Source organism: Tremella mesenterica, assembly GCF_000271645.1.
Source record: "Tremella mesenterica DSM 1558 unplaced genomic scaffold TREMEscaffold_9, whole genome shotgun sequence".
NCBI classification, from domain to species: Eukaryota; Fungi; Basidiomycota; class Tremellomycetes; order Tremellales; family Tremellaceae; genus Tremella; species Tremella mesenterica.
The window spans coordinates 806,322-825,487 of NW_006711233.1; the positions used below are offsets into that span (position 1 = coordinate 806,322).

General features: G+C 50.6%; 4 protein-coding genes across 4 annotated transcripts; 1 reads left to right on the forward strand and 3 right to left on the reverse strand.

The window, feature by feature from the left end:
• Positions 1-4,279: 4,279 nt before the first annotated feature.
• TREMEDRAFT_63934 (uncharacterized protein) lies at positions 4,280-6,598 on the forward strand (the record flags this gene model as incomplete). Its single annotated transcript, XM_007006148.1, has 5 exons — positions 4,280-4,352; positions 4,406-4,603; positions 4,667-4,801; positions 4,891-5,239; positions 5,290-6,598. 5 exons carry the CDS (start codon positions 4,280-4,282, stop codon positions 6,596-6,598), a joined length of 2,064 nt encoding a protein of 687 aa, XP_007006210.1.
• A 3,783-nt stretch (positions 6,599-10,381) lies between these two features.
• Positions 10,382-11,866, reverse strand: TREMEDRAFT_63936 (uncharacterized protein; the record flags this gene model as incomplete). The annotated part of the gene is made up of 2 exons (XM_007006149.1): positions 10,382-10,786; positions 11,465-11,866. 2 exons carry the CDS (start codon positions 11,864-11,866, stop codon positions 10,382-10,384), a joined length of 807 nt encoding a protein of 268 aa, XP_007006211.1.
• A 620-nt stretch (positions 11,867-12,486) lies between these two features.
• Positions 12,487-13,971, reverse strand: TREMEDRAFT_63937 (uncharacterized protein; the record flags this gene model as incomplete). The annotated part of the gene is made up of 2 exons (XM_007006150.1): positions 12,487-12,891; positions 13,570-13,971. The coding sequence occupies 2 exons, from the start codon at positions 13,969-13,971 to the stop codon at positions 12,487-12,489; spliced, it is 807 nt and encodes a 268-aa protein (XP_007006212.1).
• A 766-nt stretch (positions 13,972-14,737) lies between these two features.
• On the reverse strand, positions 14,738-18,702 carry TREMEDRAFT_63938 (uncharacterized protein; the record flags this gene model as incomplete). Its single annotated transcript, XM_007006151.1, has 7 exons — positions 14,738-16,054; positions 16,127-16,604; positions 16,649-17,013; positions 17,059-17,502; positions 17,546-17,853; positions 18,148-18,471; positions 18,522-18,702. The coding sequence occupies 7 exons, from the start codon at positions 18,700-18,702 to the stop codon at positions 14,738-14,740; spliced, it is 3,417 nt and encodes a 1,138-aa protein (XP_007006213.1).
• Positions 18,703-19,166: the final 464 nt, after the last annotated feature.

Here is a 19,166-nt window from a genome sequence, read left to right on the forward strand (position 1 = left end):
TTGGTTCGTTCGGTCTGTCCGTCAGTCTGTGGATGATATGCAGTAGAGAGATGTAGTCTTATTCCGAGACTATCGGTCAAATTCTTCCAGAACTTGGAGGTAAACTTCGATCCCCTGTCCGATACTATATTCTCTGGCAACCCATGCTGGGCCACCACATAGTCCAATATCAACTCTGATAGGCCGGCTGCGGTTAACTTCGTCGTAGTCGGGATAAAAATGGCCCATTTGGTCAACCGATCCACCACTACCAGGATGGAATTATATCCATGGGAATTTGGCAGCTCCTCGATAAAATCCATCGAGATGCTAGACCAAGGTTTCGTAGCTACCTCCAGTGGTTTAAGCTCCCCATGAGGTTTCTGTCTGTTAGTCTTCGCTCTCTGACATACCGCGCATCCAGCAACATAATCTTCGACATCCTTTCTTACTCCAACCCAGACATAATCCCTCAGGACTAGTTCAAGAGTCTTCGCCGAACCTGGATGACCGGCCAAGGCTGAGTCATGTCGCATCTTCATGATCTTCAGCCGAGCATCGGCGTAGTTCGGCACATAAATGCGATCGTCGAATGTGAGGAAACCTCTTGAGTTCCACCCCCCACGAAGGATTAGAGGAGACCGCGAACTACGGCGTAGTTCGGTGATTGATCCTGGTTCCTGCACGTTATCGTTACACGTAGGATGAGAACACTCAGCGCAAACGACTCCTAATAATTCTTCTCTGACCCCTTCTATGTCTTCGTCCTCCTGAACTCCAAGTACTAGATCCATAGGGTCCACAAGATCATTTTCCTTTACCTCCCTTGTCCCTTGCAATGCTCGAAGGAGGTGACGCAACTCCGACGTGGTGGCGTCAACTTCGTCGAACTTCGGCAGACCTTGGATAAGGTTGCTCTCTTGTACCATGGTACTTCCTTTCCCGGAATGATAGTCCGCCCGTCTAGATAATCCATCTGGAAGACTTGCCTGGGTTCCTGGCCGATAAACCATTTTAAACCTGAAGTTAGCTAGCTCCTCTACCCACCTACCTTGCCGAGGACTGAGTTGTTTCGGTTCCATCCAGTAGGTAAGGTTTAGATGGTCGGTAAGTACTGTGGTTTCCACCTGCAATAATAAGTGTCTCCTTCTTCTGAAACCCTCCACTACAGCGAGGAACTCCTTTTCTCCTACCGTATAATTCAGTTGAGCTGTGTTGAAAGCACCAGACTCAATAGCTACCGGGTGTTCTTGACCAGCCGTGTTGATCTGCGAAATTATGAACCCCCAGCCGAAGAACGACGCATCTGTCTGTAATATCGTCTTCAATGTAGGGTCAAAATGGGCTAACACCGGCGCAGTACACATCCTAGCCTTCAACTCTTTGAAGGCTGACTCCTGTTCGACTCCCCATACAAATGGTACCTCCTTCCTTGTCAAGTCATTGATAGGTCTAGCAATCTTCGAGAAGTTGGGGACAAAGCGCCTGTAGTAGCTTACAACTCCAATGAATCCCCTTGACTCTCGTAGATTCTTAGGACGTGGGAAGGAAGTGATGGCATCAATGTATTCTGGGTTCACCGATACACCTTTAGAGGATACCACGAAACCCAGAAACACCACCGAATCTCTTTCGAACTCGCACTTACTAGCTTTCACGTACAGGCTCGCCTTCCGCAGTACCTCAAAGACCTTCGCCGTAGTTCCTCGTAATTCCTCCAACGTATTCCCATAAATGAGGATATCGTCAATGTAGACCACGACTCCATTCCCTAGTAGCTCTCTAAACACCTCATTTAGGAAGTGTTGGAAGACCGCGGGGGCGTTTCGCAGCCCATCACGAACAACCAGAGATTCAAACATACCATACTGTGTCCTGAACGCCGTCAGGTGTTCATGTCCCTCTGTCACCCTCAACAATTGGTATGCTCCAATTAGATCTAGTTTGCTGAAATACCTTGCTTTTCCAAGTTCTTCGGTAATTTGACCTATTAGAGGGAGAGGGTAGGCATCTGGTATGGTCGCTTCGTTCAGTTTTCGATAGTCGATGACCATTCGCCACTGTCCTTCGGCTTTCTTCGGTATCATAAACATTGGTGAGCCGTATGGCGAGTTACTTGCCCGAATTCGGCCAGCGGCGATTTCGCGATCTAGTATGTCTCTCAGCGCGCGTCTCTGATCTTCTCCCTGAGCATAGAGGGAGGCGACCTTAAGGTTCGCCCCCTCCTTAAGCTCAAACTTCAAATCGTAGGACCTTGAAGGGGGAAGGGTCTCTCCTCCCTTCTTCGGATTAAAAACGTCAATGTACTGGTGGTATTGTTCAGGAACTACCTGGAACAACTCGTCTTGTTCCTCCGGGCTCAGCTCTTCAAGCTCATCTTCGCCGCGGCGGTCTATCGCGTCCGTCAGAGTCGGCAGACCTATGGCCGCTAACTTCGCCGCACTTGGTGGGGTTGGGATGGGAAATTTCACCGAGTTGTCTCTTCCATCAAGGACAACCCCTTCCTTCCTCATCCAATCCCACCCTATCACAACATCTGCGTCGCAGAGCGTTGTTACATCGAGACAAACAGATCGCACTTCGGCGTCCTTCGTCAAACTAAATCCGACTTCGACAAACTCGGTGATGGGTCCAGCGACACTCACCGAGCCGTCGAACATGTGAACGGGTACGCTCACCTGATATCGTCTCCTTTCTGCGCCTATCTTCGTCGCCGCTCTAGGACTTATATATGAACAAGTAGCCCCGGTGTCCCAGAGCGTAGTTAGCTTCATTCCATTAATGAAAATGTCCGATTTAGGTTGATCTCTGGAAACGGAAGGGATGAGGAGATGATTATCGACATTGCATGAACAAGGGGTACTGAGTGGTGTATTTTTGTATTCACAATCCTCTGGCTCCATCAGCTGTGTTTCTTTTATGGGTTTGGGAATGGTGGCCGAGAGAATATGGCGGACCCGCCGAGCCTCGCCTACTGCGACAGGTCCTCTTCTTTTCCCTGGTCCTCTTCCAAATCTACTTCTCCTCCAACCGCATTCAAGTTCCTCCTCTGTCCGAGAGGTACTGCGTTCCCTCCCGATCCTCCATGTCACGGCCGTCGAACAACTACTTCTTAATAGACCGACGGTCGACGAACCTCGGCTAACTTCACGCTCTGAGTCGATGTCTCACCCAACCAGGAGGGCGCAGACGTCGAAAGGGGTGTAACTACGGCGTACTTCGGCGTAGTTACTCTAACTAGGGTTTTGATCTACTGATGGCGATGTATCTTGATTTATAGCTATCTCTATCTGTCTTTTACTACTGACAACAATCAAGGATCGCTGAAGAACTTCAGCGATCTTCTCAGCTAATATTATCTACTCCTCCTAGACTTTCATCCAACCCTCTCGCGCTTTGACGTACTTCAACGCACTTCGTCCAACTTCCCCGAGCCCTCGGCCATCCTCTTCCTCCTTCGACTAACTCCGCCTAACATCGCCGCACTTCTGCTCCCATTGTCCCTACTTAGCCTAACCCCGCCTAACATCGCCGCACTTCTGCTCCCATTGTCCCTACTTAGCCTAACCCCGTCTAACTTCGCCGTACTTCTGCTCCCATTGTCCCTACTTAGCCTAACTCCGTCTAACCTCGCCGTACTTGGTGTCAGAAGTCCTGAGTTACGTGTAGAGTAAAGAGGTTAAGGCGTGATGGGGTTTTGATGGCCAAAGGAGGGTCATTGTTGGTGGAGTAATCGAGGTGTCACGACGTAGTTCGTGACAGTCGCCCCCTTCTTTAGCCGCGAACGTCCTCGTGAGCGATTACACCTCTGTCGTGGCAAGAGAACTTAGCAGCGTAGTACCCCCATTCTCTCCCTCCCCACGACCAACCTTCACTCTTCTGTTCTTTGCGCCGCACTTCGTAGTTGGGCCTCCTTTCACTCCAGAACCCGACAATGAGACTCCCCTAACTTCGTCGAGGTTTGCCGTAAGGAGCCCTGTGTCTTTTGTAGGTGAGACACGCTTCCTGAATGGCAGCCGAACAACACCGTAGTTTGTCGAAGTAACCCTCGTTTATATTGAGATGAGACACTATAGCGTGGGAATTTTGATCGTCCCTGCGATGCCTTTTGTTGATGAAACGCGAAGGATGCCGCATGTTGACGACGGAGGGGTAACTCGAGTTATACTAAGTACTGAGCAGTTCATCGTCCTTCTCTCTCTTCCCCATCTGTTTTCAAAACTTTCTATCTCTCGCGCTTAGAAAACGGATTTGTTACCTCGACGTATCATCTTTTATTTCTTTAAGTATTTTTAACGTCATGGCCCCTCCTACTCCCACCTCTAACCCTTTCGCCGCCATGAGGAACTTTGGTGGTATGGTGTCGTCTGCTCGTGAGTCTTTCCCCTGTACTTACCGCACTTCGCCGCACTTGGCTGACGTTCAGTTTCCTTCGGTGATAGGTCTCGCCAAGTTTCCTCTCTTGGCCTCGGCACTCTTTCCCTGGGGGAACCGTCTGGCGCCGCCTCGCCTCCTCGCTCTGCTTCTCCTCCCGCCAGTCCTCCTGCCGGTTCTCCCGCCCGTTCTCCCTCCGCTTCTCCTCCTGCCGCCAGCCCTCGCCGCAGGACGCCCGCCTTTCGTCCTGGTGAGTCTCCGTCCTCCTCCGACCAGGAGTCGCTCAGTGGTTCGGAGTCGGACGATCAGTCAGACTTCGAAGGAAAAGGGGGTGATTATAGTGATGAGGAGGATCAGGATCGTGAGGGTGAAACTGAGTTAGAAGATATCTCAGATGATGATATGGTGGCGGTTAGTGTAGAGGATAACAATGTTGATAGTCCTGAGTGTGAGTTCTTCGCCCACCCTCCTATACCTTCGCCGAACTTGGCCTTGTTTATCTGTTCTTTAGCTCTCCAAGACATTGCTAACTCGCAGCCGCTCCTGCCCCTCCCCCTGCTCAAATTGTGGGCCAGAAACGACGCCGTTCCCTCTCCTCTTCTTCTTCTTCCTCTTCTTCTTCCTCTTCTTCCTCTTCCGGGGTTCTCCCCCCCCCCGACGCCATCGCCGCTGCCGCCGCTGCTGCCGCCGCCCGCTCTGCCGCCGCCGCCGCCGCCGGTCCTGCTGCCGGTCCTGCTGCCGCTCCCCCCCCTTCTCCCAGAGGGGAGCCTTCGCCCAAACGGGTGAAGAGATCACTGCGGGAAGAAGAGTACTTGTGGGAGAAGATGAAGTCCGAGCCTGGTCGTTGGATCGCGGTTGGTGTTGACGAAGCGTGTGATCGTTGCCGGTGAGTCCACCTATTCGTACTACGCCGAAGTTACTCCTGCTAATTAGTAGACGTGAGATTATCACGTATAATCGTCCAAACTGGCCCTGCCTCAAGGCAGTCAGGCCACACAACAAGGCCCTCCGTTGTGCTTCATGCACGTCTGGCCCCTGCTCCTTCTGTCCCGTTTCCTCTGCCCGGGACATCCCGCCCCGTCCCTTCGACGCTTCTCCTCTCCCCCCTCCCCAGACTCCAGCGTCTGTCCCCCGTTCGCGGGTACCGTCTTCGTCTCTCCGGTCGGTTCGCCGTACTTCGCCGGACCTCCGCCCGTCGCCTCCGTCGCCGTCGCCCTTCGCTCCTGTGGCCGGCCCATCACGTCTCCCGGCTGTTCCTCCTTCGTCTTCTCGCCGTCCTTCGGCCTCTGCTCCTTCGGCCTCCCGTCCTTCGGCCTCTCGTCCTTCGGCGCCACGTCCGTCCTCTCCAGTGGTAGCTTCTCCTCCGGCTCACAGCACCCGAAGTCGGCGTCCTTCCGTTCCTCCGGCCGCTTCGGCGGCCCCTCCCGTCACCCCTCCCTCTGCTTCCCAGAAGACACCGAAGTCTTCTTTAAAGAAATCAAAAGGGAAATCTAAAGAGAAGGAGGTTGCCTTCGATGATGGTGATGTGGAAGGTGAAGATACTCAGCGTGCTGGTCCCTCTGCTCCCCGGTTGTCCCTCGTCCACCCTCGTATCTCCCTGGACGTCCGTATTCCTGAGGACGAAAAGGAATTCGCCACTTATCGTTCTCTCGTCCTCGGTCTCACTACTCAGCTCGAGGCCGCCCGAAATGATACATCTCTCCTGCTTGACTTCTCTTCTCGTCAAGCTAACGCTTTAAACAATCTCACTGCGGCGTTAGTAGATGCAGTCAACACTGGGGCTCTGGACGACGGAGCAAGGACGAGGTTAGCGGACGTCTCTCGCCGAAGCCTTACTGAGATAGCCGATGTTCGCCGAAGACTGTTCGACACCCCCTTCCTAGTCACTCCTATGGCGTATGAGCCACCACCGTCCCTTGACTGGTTAGGTCGCCGTAGTAGTTCCCGTGTCCCAGCTTCCGCCCAGACTGCTCTAGACCTCCTCAGTCTTCCCTTCGAGTGTCTACGGACCATACGTTCTCTGTGGAGGACTCCGAGCATGCAAGCTGCTCGAGATGTCCAGGACTTCGGTGACTTCTTTGGGGCTATGAATCGGGCATGGAATGCTTCTCTCTCTACTGCGTTCCCGTCTGAGACTCTCGATCTACCTTCGGTCATCGGTAGCCTCCACACTAATCCCGCGGGACCGAGTAGATCGAAGGAGAAAGGAAAAGGAAAAGGTAAGGGTAAGAGTAAGGACAAGTGAGCGGTACGTAGCTGTAATCCTATGTTGTATGCAGTACGTTCTATCTCCTAGTCCTTCGCAGTCGCCCTTCTTTCGGCTTAGTAGGGTGAAGTTCGTGGAACTTCGCCAATATGTCATCAGCTCCATCGACGTTCTCCACTGGTTCCCATGATACTGAATCGTCTGTTCCTTCGTAACCTAACCACTCCACCAAGTACTCTAACTTTCCTGACCTCTTATTTACTCTAGAGTCCACAATATCCTTTACCTCCCAAGACTCTCCCACATTGTCTACTTCTACTGGCCCAGGTGGCTCAGCTTGCTGACCAGGAAATATTGGAGGGTGATAAGGACGGAGCAAGGAGACATGGAATACATCATGGATACCAGCCATCGTTCCTGGTAATTCCAATTTACAAGCATGAGAACCTACCTGCCGTACTACCTTGTACGGCCCACTTTGCTTAACATCTAACTTCTTCATTGGTCTCTTCGTCTTAATATTCTCTAACGACAGCATCACTAGGTCTCCTTCCGCGAAGTTCGGCGTAGTCCGGTGTTTCCTATTGTATCCTTCGGCGTACTTCTCATTAGCTTTCTCAATTCCTTCGATACAATCTTTGTGTATTTCAGTCAAGTCTTTTACCACCACCGTAGCAGCGGGCACTTCGACCTCGCTAGCCTTTATCTCTTCAGCCCAACGAGGGTGATATCCATAGTTCGCATAGAATGGGGTTTTGTTTATCGCAGAGTGCTGGGTGTTGTTGTAAGCAAAGCTAGCTCGAGCGAGTAGCTTTGACCAGTCGTTCTGCTGATAGGAGGTGAAGATTCGAAGATACAGTTCCAAAGACTGGTTGGTTCGTTCGGTCTGTCCGTCAGTCTGTGGATGATATGCAGTAGAGAGATGTAGTCTTATTCCGAGACTATCGGTCAAATTCTTCCAGAACTTGGAGGTAAACTTCGATCCCCTGTCCGATACTATATTCTCTGGCAACCCATGCTGGGCCACCACATAGTCCAATATCAACTCTGATAGGCCGGCTGCGGTTAACTTCGTCGTAGTCGGGATAAAAATGGCCCATTTGGTCAACCGATCCACCACTACCAGGATGGAATTATATCCATGGGAATTTGGCAGCTCCTCGATAAAATCCATCGAGATGCTAGACCAAGGTTTCGTAGCTACCTCCAGTGGTTTAAGCTCCCCATGAGGTTTCTGTCTGTTAGTCTTCGCTCTCTGACATACCGCGCATCCAGCAACATAATCTTCGACATCCTTCCTTACTCCAACCCAGACATAATCCCTCAGGACTAGTTCAAGAGTCTTCGCCGAACCTGGATGACCGGCCAAGGCTGAGTCATGTCGCATCTTCATGATCTTCAGCCGAGCATCGGCGTAGTTCGGCACATAAATGCGATCGTCGAATGTGAGGAAACCTCTTGAGTTCCACCCCCCACGAAGGATTAGAGGAGACCGCGAACTACGGCGTAGTTCGGTGATTGATCCTGGTTCCTGCACGTTATCGTTACACGTAGGATGAGAACACTCAGCGCAAACGACTCCTAATAATTCTTCTCTGACCCCTTCTATGTCTTCGTCCTCCTGAACTCCAAGTACTAGATCCATAGGGTCCACAAGATCATTTTCCTTTACCTCCCTTGTCCCTTGCAATGCTCGAAGGAGGTGACGCAACTCCGACGTGGTGGCGTCAACTTCGTCGAACTTCGGCAGACCTTGGATAAGGTTGCTCTCTTGTACCATGGTACTTCCTTTCCCGGAATGATAGTCCGCCCGTCTAGATAATCCATCTGGAAGACTTGCCTGGGTTCCTGGCCGATAAACCATTTTAAACCTGAAGTTAGCTAGCTCCTCTACCCACCTACCTTGCCGAGGACTGAGTTGTTTCGGTTCCATCCAGTAGGTAAGGTTTAGATGGTCGGTAAGTACTGTGGTTTCCACCTGCAATAATAAGTGTCTCCTTCTTCTGAAACCCTCCACTACAGCGAGGAACTCCTTTTCTCCTACCGTATAATTCAGTTGAGCTGTGTTGAAAGCACCAGACTCAATAGCTACCGGGTGTTCTTGACCAGCCGTGTTGATCTGCGAAATTATGAACCCCCAGCCGAAGAACGACGCATCTGTCTGTAATATCGTCTTCAATGTAGGGTCAAAATGGGCTAACACCGGCGCAGTACACATCCTAGCCTTCAACTCTTTGAAGGCTGACTCCTGTTCGACTCCCCATACAAATGGTACCTCCTTCCTTGTCAAGTCATTGATAGGTCTAGCAATCTTCGAGAAGTTGGGGACAAAGCGCCTGTAGTAGCTTACAACTCCAATGAATCCCCTTGACTCTCGTAGATTCTTAGGACGTGGGAAGGAAGTGATGGCATCAATGTATTCTGGGTTCACCGATACACCTTTAGAGGATACCACGAAACCCAGAAACACCACCGAATCTCTTTCGAACTCGCACTTACTAGCTTTCACGTACAGGCTCGCCTTCCGCAGTACCTCAAAGACCTTCGCCGTAGTTCCTCGTAATTCCTCCAACGTATTCCCATAAATGAGGATATCGTCAATGTAGACCACGACTCCATTCCCTAGTAGCTCTCTAAACACCTCATTTAGGAAGTGTTGGAAGACCGCGGGGGCGTTTCGCAGCCCATCACGAACAACCAGAGATTCAAACATACCATACTGTGTCCTGAACGCCGTCAGGTGTTCATGTCCCTCTGTCACCCTCAACAATTGGTATGCTCCAATTAGATCTAGTTTGCTGAAATACCTTGCTTTTCCAAGTTCTTCGGTAATTTGACCTATTAGAGGGAGAGGGTAGGCATCTGGTATGGTCGCTTCGTTCAGTTTTCGATAGTCGATGACCATTCGCCACTGTCCTTCGGCTTTCTTCGGTATCATAAACATTGGTGAGCCGTATGGCGAGTTACTTGCCCGAATTCGGCCAGCGGCGATTTCGCGATCTAGTATGTCTCTCAGCGCGCGTCTCTGATCTTCTCCTTGAGCATAGAGGGAGGCGACCTTAAGGTTCGCCCCCTCCTTAAGCTCAAACTTCAAATCGTAGGACCTTGAAGGGGGGAGGGTCTCTCCTCCCTTCTTCGGATTAAAAACGTCAATGTACTGGTGGTATTGTTCAGGAACTACCTTGAACAACTCGTCTTGTTCCTCCGGGCTCAGCTCTTCAAGCTCATCTTCGCCGCGGCGGTCTATTGCGTCCGTCAGAGTCGGCAGCCCTATGGCCGCTAACTTCGCCGCACTTGGTGGGGTTGGGATGGGAAATTTCACCGAGTTGTCTCTTCCATCAAGGACAACCCCTTCCTTCCTCATCCAATCCCACCCTATCACAACATCTGCGTCGCAGAGCGTTGTTACATCGAGACAAACAGATCGCACTTCGGCGTCCTTCGTCAAACTAAATCCGACTTCGACAAACTCGGTGATGGGTCCAGCGACACTCACCGAGCCGTCGAACATGTGAACGGGTACGCTCACCTGATATTGTCTCCTTTCTGCGCCTATCTTCGTCGCCGCTCTAGGGCTTATATATGAACAAGTAGCCCCGGTGTCCCAGAGCGTAGTTAGCTTCATTCCATTAATGAAAATGTCCGATTTAGGTTGATCTCTGGAAACGGAAGGGATGAGGAGATGATTATCGACATTGCATGAACAAGGGGTACTGAGTGGTGTATTTTTGTATTCACAATCCTCTGGCTCCATCAGCTGTGTTTCTTTTATGGGTTTGGGAATGGTGGCCGAGAGAATATGGCGGACCCGCCGAGCCTCGCCTACTGCGACAGGTCCTCTTCTTTTCCCTGGTCCTCTTCCAAATCTACTTCTCCTCCAACCGCATTCAAGTTCCTCCTCTGTCCGAGAGGTACTGCGTTCCCTCCCGATCCTCCACCACGTTCTCCGAACTTCTCCCCCCATGGAGGCAACAGTCCAACCTTAACCTTAGCCTCCCTTACAGGGCATTCCTTCAGCCAATGTCCTGCTTCACCACACTCGGTACACTTCCCCTCCTTCCTCCTTGTCTCCCTCAGATCGGAGCTCGGCCTAGGCCATCTTCGGCGAACTTCGTCGATGTTTGGCGGTGTACTCTTTACCACCGTCGACCTCATAGCCGCCTGGGCACCACCCTGCGCCGAAGGTTGCCCCTTTTCCCATTTCTTCTCTTCTTTCTTCTCCGTCCTCTGACTTTCCACCACTGTCGTTGTCCTTATCCCTCCTTCCCTTTTCCTCTCTGCCTCCTTCTCCACTTGTCTCCTCCACAGGCGGTTGTCCAAGGGAATCACAAACTCCAATAGCTCTTTTACAGTCCCAAACGATCTACCGTGTCTTGCGATTTCATCTAGAAGGTGCGATTTTAGTCCTTTCTTGGCTCGGTCAACTAGGTTTCCATCATCAGACCACTTGAGAATCGCAACATGTCGCTGAAAGGCGGAGAAGTAGTCCGAAGCAGACCCGGTTTGCTTGAGGTCGTTAAGTTGTCGGGCCGCAGTTCCTTCTTCGTCTGGATCACCAAAGTTAGTCTTGAGGTACTTAACGAACTGATCGTGTGTCGTGAGGTACTCAGGAAGAGGTCTTTTGGATAGATCGGGCTGCACTGCAAGAAGAGGTGTTTCGCGTAGATGAGAGATCATGAAAAAGACTTTCTTAGTGTCGTCGGGGAAAAGATGAGAGTTCAATTCGAAGTGTACGTCGCACTCAGACAGAAAGGCGGTTAACTTGTTCCGATCTCCTCTCCATAGGTCTGGGTTAGGTAGCTTTATCCCTTTCCGTTGTTCGCCCACTACGCTTGGGGTCGCCGAAGTTTGCCGTCCCATGGCGTACCTCACTCCTTCTGATATCCCTTCTGCAATCCCGCCCACTGTATCCCTTTCTCTTCTCTGTTCCCATTCCTCCCTACGTCTTCTCTCCTCCATCATGTCTTTGTTCATATTCGCCACCATCTGCATCAAGGCCAACACCACCCCTTGTGTTCCTTCTTCTCCCAAGTTCGCCGTACTTCCAGTGTTTTCTCTTGGGCGTGGGGTTTGGTCTGATCCAAGTGGGGATCCCACAGGTGGGAGAGCATTAGACGGAGGAGAAGGAGGGTTAGAAAGCACCGGTGGAACGAACTCATCTCCTTGAATTGACCCCCCCACACTATCCTCAACTCCAAGGTCCTGCCCCATTGCTCTGCTAAGCTCCTCCAATGCTCTCCTCTCGTTCTCCTCCATCCTGTCTCCATCCCTACTCATGCCTCGTGTAATTCTTCTTTCTGGTTCCATATTATCTTCGTACTTCTCCGAGGTTCGCACGGGTCGTCGGTAACAGCGATCCTTGATACTGTCACGGCCGTCGAACAACTACTTCTTAATAGACCGACGGTCGACGAACCTCGGCTAACTTCACGCTCTGAGTCGATGTCTCACCCAACCAGGAGGGCGCAGACGTCGAAAGGGGTGTAACTACGGCGTACTTCGGCGTAGTTACTCTAACTAGGGTTTTGATCTACTGATGGCGATGTATCTTGATTTATAGCTATCTCTATCTGTCTTTTACTACTGACAACAATCAAGGATCGCTGAAGAACTTCAGCGATCTTCTCAGCTAATATTATCTACTCCTCCTAGACTTTCATCCAACCCTCTCGCGCTTTGACGTACTTCAACGCACTTCGTCCAACTTCCCCGAGCCCTCGGCCATCCTCTTCCTCCTTCGACTAACTCCGCCTAACATCGCCGCACTTCTGCTCCCATTGTCCCTACTTAGCCTAACCCCGCCTAACATCGCCGCACTTCTGCTCCCATTGTCCCTACTTAGCCTAACCCCGTCTAACTTCGCCGTACTTCTGCTCCCATTGTCCCTACTTAGCCTAACTCAATATGGCGGACCCGCCGAGCCTCGCCTACTGCGACAGGTCCTCTTCTTTTCCCTGGTCCTCTTCCAAATCTACTTCTCCTCCAACCGCATTCAAGTTCCTCCTCTGTCCGAGAGGTACTGCGTTCCCTCCCGATCCTCCACCACGTTCTCCGAACTTCTCCCCCCATGGAGGCAACAGTCCAACCTTAACCTTAGCCTCCCTTACAGGGCATTCCTTCAGCCAATGTCCTGCTTCACCACACTCGGTACACTTCCCCTCCTTCCTCCTTGTCTCCCTCAGATCGGAGCTCGGCCTAGGCCATCTTCGGCGAACTTCGTCGATGTTTGGCGGTGTACTCTTTACCACCGTCGACCTCATAGCCGCCTGGGCACCACCCTGCGCCGAAGGTTGCCCCTTTTCCCATTTCTTCTCTTCTTTCTTCTCCGTCCTCTGACTTTCCACCACTGTCGTTGTCCTTATCCCTCCTTCCCTTTTCCTCTCTGCCTCCTTCTCCACTTGTCTCCTCCACAGGCGGTTGTCCAAGGGAATCACAAACTCCAATAGCTCTTTTACAGTCCCAAACGATCTACCGTGTCTTGCGATTTCATCTAGAAGGTGCGATTTTAGTCCTTTCTTGGCTCGGTCAACTAGGTTTCCATCATCAGACCACTTGAGAATCGCAACATGTCGCTGAAAGGCGGAGAAGTAGTCCGAAGCAGACCCGGTTTGCTTGAGGTCGTTAAGTTGTCGGGCCGCAGTTCCTTCTTCGTCTGGATCACCAAAGTTAGTCTTGAGGTACTTAACGAACTGATCGTGTGTCGTGAGGTACTCAGGAAGAGGTCTTTTGGATAGATCGGGCTGCACTGCAAGAAGAGGTGTTTCGCGTAGATGAGAGATCATGAAAAAGACTTTCTTAGTGTCGTCGGGGAAAAGATGAGAGTTCAATTCGAAGTGTACGTCGCACTCAGACAGAAAGGCGGTTAACTTGTTCCGATCTCCTCTCCATAGGTCTGGGTTAGGTAGCTTTATCCCTTTCCGTTGTTCGCCCACTACGCTTGGGGTCGCCGAAGTTTGCCGTCCCATGGCGTACCTCACCCCTTCTGATATCCCTTCTGCAATCCCGCCCACTGTATCCCTTTCTCTTCTCTGTTCCCATTCCTCCCTACGTCTTCTCTCCTCCATCATGTCTTTGTTCATATTCGCCACCATCTGCATCAAGGCCAACACCACCCCTTGTGTTCCTTCTTCTCCCAAGTTCGCCGTACTTCCAGTGTTTTCTCTTGGGCGTGGGGTTTGGTCTGATCCAAGTGGGGATCCCACAGGTGGGAGAGCATTAGACGGAGGAGAAGGAGGGTTAGAAAGCACCGGTGGAACGAACTCATCTCCTTGAATTGACCCCCCCACACTATCCTCAACTCCAAGGTCCTGCCCCATTGCTCTGCTAAGCTCCTCCAATGCTCTCCTCTCGTTCTCCTCCATCCTGTCTCCATCCCTACTCATGCCTCGTGTAATTCTTCTTTCTGGTTCCATATTATCTTCGTACTTCTCCGAGGTTCGCACGGGTCGTCGGTAAGAGCGATCCTTGATACTGTCACGGCCGTCGAACAACTACTTCTTAATAGACCGACGGTCGACGAACCTCGGCTAACTTCACGCTCTGAGTCGATGTCTCACCCAACCAGGAGGGCGCAGACGTCGAAAGGGGTGTAACTACGGCGTACTTCGGCGTAGTTACTCTAACTAGGGTTTTGATCTACTGATGGCGATGTATCTTGATTTATAGCTATCTCTATCTGTCTTTTACTACTGACAACAATCAAGGATCGCTGAAGAACTTCAGCGATCTTCTCAGCTAATATTATCTACTCCTCCTAGACGTTCATCCAACCCTCTCGCGCTTTGACGTACTTCAACGCACTTCGTCCAACTTCCCCGAGCCCTCGGCCATCCTCTTCCTCCTTCGACTAACTCCGCCTAACATCGCCGCACTTCTGCTCCCATTGTCCCTACTTAGCCTAACTCCGTCTAACTTCGCCGTACTTCTGCTCCCATTGTCCCTACTTAGCCTAACTCCGCCTAACATCGCCGCACTTCTGCTCCCATTGTCCCTACTTAGCCTAACTCCGTCTAACTTCGCCGTACTTCTGCTCCCATTGTCCCTACCTAGCCTAACTCCGTCTAACTTCGCCGTACTTGGTCTCAGAAGTCCTGAGTTACGTGTAGAGTAAAGAGGTTAAGACGTGATGGGGGTTTTGATGGTCAAAGGAGGGTCATTGTTGGTGGAATAATCGAGGTGTCACGACGTAGTTCGTGACACATTGATACAGTCAAAGAAGTTCTCCAGCATGACCACCAGTCTGGACACTTCCACCCTTAGTTCGGCTTTGATAGCATTGAAAGCTGCTGAGAAGGATGGAATTCGCAGAATGATATGGAACAAACTGATAGCAAAACAAGTTTGGTTGTAGTTCTTAGCCCCAACTGGCCTTTCGTGAAAGGGGAGCTGCTCAGTACGAAACTGGATATTGCTCTTGTTCTTCTTTTGACTTCGGTGCGGATGTAGAGGCTTGTTGGAAGCAGGCCGGCCACCTTTGTTGGGCTGTGTTGGTTGACTTTCGCTTTTCTTGGGGGTCTCGCAGCCTTCTTCTGACTCAGAACGCATGGCTTTATGTCGTCGACCTATGGGGGGATTGATTTCTTGCTCATTCGCTGGTGTTTCTGCATCAAGATCTTTTGAATCGATACTGACTAACAGACAGCCACTGGGTCTAGATGTAGTATCCCACTGTTGGTCTGCAAGTTCTGTCGGATCGTGTCCCCACCACTTTCGCAATTCCTCCTGGTCAACTTGTGCCGAAGTGGTTCCCTTATTCCCCACCCCTTCCCTTGGTCCCATTCGCAAAGCCGTTGCATATGCTGCAGTCTGTCCTTCATACGCCTCTAGCTCTCCACAGGTTGTAAGACAATGAAGAGCCCATAGTCCTCGACATCTCTTCCCTCTAGACTGGAACCACCCACACGAGCAGTATTCGCGATCACTGGATTTCTTTATTCCACAGTAATGCGCGTTTCGCTTTCGCAAGCCAGACTCAATGGTGAAGGTTTCTTTAAGAGGCTCCAAGCTGCTGGGTATTTCTTCCGAATCACAATGCTTGAGCTGACCCAGCTGCCAGATCTCAAGACCCTTCTGGATCTCTTGTGTTATGTCGGGATCACATCGACCAGAGGTTGGGGGAGAATAGAGATACATTGGAAAGTAGATGTTAACAATAACGGCAAGGAGTTTATCGATTCGCTTATTGGCTCGGGCTTGTAGGAAAACTCTGTCAAAAGTCCTGAATGCTGCCTCAACAAAGTTGTTGGTAGAAAGCGGCCCATCTCTTGTGTGTTCGCGAGGAAGACCATAATCCATGAGGCATTTGCGCCAGCTTTCGCTGAACCATTGAGTATTCAACCATGTGCGAATGGTCTCCCAATGTTCTTCGTCTCCGTCCAACAACTCCAGTACATCTGCCTCAAACTCTTCATACACTTCCTCCCACTCCTCTTCCACATCACACCTCTGACACTTTCGAAGGGCTGAGAGGAACCTAGATGTCTTCTCGCGACCAACCTGAGTTCGTCCAAGTCGTCTGTCCATCCTTTCTCTTGCTGCATGCATGAAATGAAATTGACAGAGACGCACAGGAGTTCCTGGGAAAACTGTCTGGGCTGCGTTTCGCTCTGCGGCATCACAATCAATCATGACCATGAGGGGCCAGAAGCCATCCTCAGTAATGAGGATGGCATTACTGAGGACAATCTCCTTGTCTTCAAATTCGCTGATGACCTCTGAGGTACCATTCACAAGAGCTTTTGCTTCCTCTTCCACAGCTTTTCGAAAGACAGAGAGGAGATGGGTGTAAGACGCGGTGGTTGCATGATTTGACAGCATTACAGCCATTGGCACCATGTGATTGTGCTCATTGACAGTGGTGAGGAAGGTGACTGGACAGCGAATAGCGTTTTTGTTCCTCCAAGAAGAGTCCATGGCTAGTCCCCTTTCGTGAGCATGGCGAATTGCAGTTTGCAGAGCGTGTTTGGGGCTGATCACACATTGGAAAGTGGCATTGGTGGGAAACTCTTCAGTTCCTCCAAGGACAAGATCGTGAGGGATTTCACAACTGGATGTCAGCTGGGGCCAGTCTGCTCTGCGAATGTGACTCACCTCAGGAATGTCGATGGATTTGCTGAGTGGAGGACTTGAATAGCTGCCAATGGTAGAGTGTCCAGTCTGTCTTGCCTCAATGCTGTCCGTATGGCGGTTGCAAAGTCACTCTCTTTGGGCATCCTATGAGGACAATTGTCAGACAACCAAGTCGCATAAGGATGGAGCTTGGAGATACTGGTGAACCATCGAAGCTTGAGGCGGCTTTCGGTCGTTCCGACCAGTGTCGCAGCATCATGAAGGATATTGCGCATGTGGTAGGATATCCTGAGAAGGCTCAGAGGTTTTGGATCCCCATGGTAGGAAGGTAATGGCTGGATAATTGTGCAATATCCTCTGCGAATGCTTCTAGGAGTCATTCGCACCTGCAAATAAGCTTAACTCATCTTTATACAAAAGTCATAACTCACTTCAACACACAATGGGCATTTTCGTTTGCGAATTGTTGTTCTTTTTGTCTCCACAGGATCCTCTTTGCCCTGCAGACTCCCCTGATCCTCCTCAGCCCACTCATCCCCCTCTATCCCTTCATTTCTATTCCTTGCCTCACTCTCCTCACTCCCCTCATGTCCCTCACTCCTTTCCTCTTTCCTCTGTCGTTTTCGTAGATTTCTCTTTGGACGTTGTGGTGCTGGAAGTGAGGTAGGTAGGGCTTGAACTTGCTGGCAGCTACCACTGCAATTGAATCTCGAGCGCCAAACCAACTTATCAGGACCCTTTGCGAAGGCCTCATCTGAGACATGGAAGACTGCGTGACGTCCGCGAATGTCACTTGGGTGAAGCCCTGGAGGATCTAACCACTCCACCTTGATATGATCTGATACTCTCTGTGATCTGAGGAGGTAATCCTGTGTCTACGGATGTCAGTATCATTTAACACAGTGATAAATAACTCACCATCATGTCAAAAGCCTTAGGAATAAGGTGGAAAGCTACCTCGATCTCCTCGTAACGCTCATCCTGACCAATATCATTCGCAGAAAGCACACAGAAGTTCTTCACTGCAGTGATGCCAGGACCAAGGCTTGCTTTTGTGCGTACAGTGTTGAAAGTGGATGGCTGCTGCTCCTGGATTGATATTGGAATCTGAGTACTTTCGATCTCAATGATAGCTCGATTCCTTAAAGCTTGCTCGCGAATTGAGGTATAATTAACCTTTTGCGTGCTTGGAGGATGTGAAAGGGTGGACATGCTTGTCACATAACCTGAGAAGTGTGACGTTGATGTAGAGGGGGGCAGATATGTTGTGGTTGTGTCGGTTTCAGTGTCTGGGTCACGGGTATTGGGTGTCACAACTGCGAAAGGTTAACAGAATACTGTGATTGAAGAAGGTCTCACCATCAGAGTCATATTTTCGCTTCCTCGAGTGCGAATGGGGAATATGAGATGTGTGAATGTTGCTAACAGGATGATTGGGGATTGACTGGGGCCTTGCAGGGTAAGGAGAGACTAAAGGGACTCAGCATCTGGACACCTGAACTTGTAAAGAGAGCTCTTACCCTGATTCGCAGTGTTATTCGCATAACATGCCCCCGTTGCTACTCCCTGTTCCTCTTGCTCTTCGTCTTTGGCCTTTTCTAGCAGTCTATCTTGCTCTTTCTCCTCTTCTACATCTGCTTCCATGTCCAGTCGGTCAAAGGTGAATTCAGAGTCCTGAAATTGTTCAAGGATATCACCACCATTGTCAATGTAATCGTTGTCAATTGCTTGTTGTTTTTTCAGCTGTTTCTGCTCAAGCTGATGAGCCTCAGAGCCGTGAAAAGGGAAGTCCTCAAAGGCGTCCAGGACATCACAGGTATCTTGAGCTGTGAAAAGGTCTTTTACTGTACAGGCTCAGCATAACATAATTCGCGAATGAATTTCATAAACTCACTGTTGTCTCTCTTTTCTAAAGGTTTACCCCTACCTAGACTAACATCCTGACTAAGCTGACGCTTGGAAACTTTTGTGGGAGTTCCTGGGGACTGATCTTTGTATTTTCGAGCTGGTCGACCAGGTGTTCGCTTAACTGAAGCGTTCAGTACAAGTTGGTGCGCTAAAGACCGTGGGGTCATCAGATATGAGCTGCGAATTAGATATGAGGTGTGAATGAGTGTTATGAAGAGTTATGCTGAGCAAAACGTAGCTGAGGAGATGCAGAAAGTGTAGATATGCATACTCCAGTGTTTACCAGGCGCTCAAAGTATGAGTACGCCCAATAAAAGACAGTTGATTGATCCCCGGGGTCCGTGCGAATGGATCTGCGAATGACATGTGAATTCAACTGTGAAGAGACAACCCCTTCGCGAATGCTGCGAATTCGCACATTTATGGACAGTGTAAACCCCTGGGGGTTAGAAGATATGCAGCAAGCCTTGGTAGGAGGTTATAATAACAAGTGAGGGGTTTTTCTGCTTCCAAGATGGTAATGTGGAAGGAGTGGGGTGAATAACCGGTTGAGTGGGGGGTTTTTCGGATGAATTGCAAAAATGCGGGGGAAATAATTCAAGAGGTGGGGGGATTATCCCTACACGCCCCT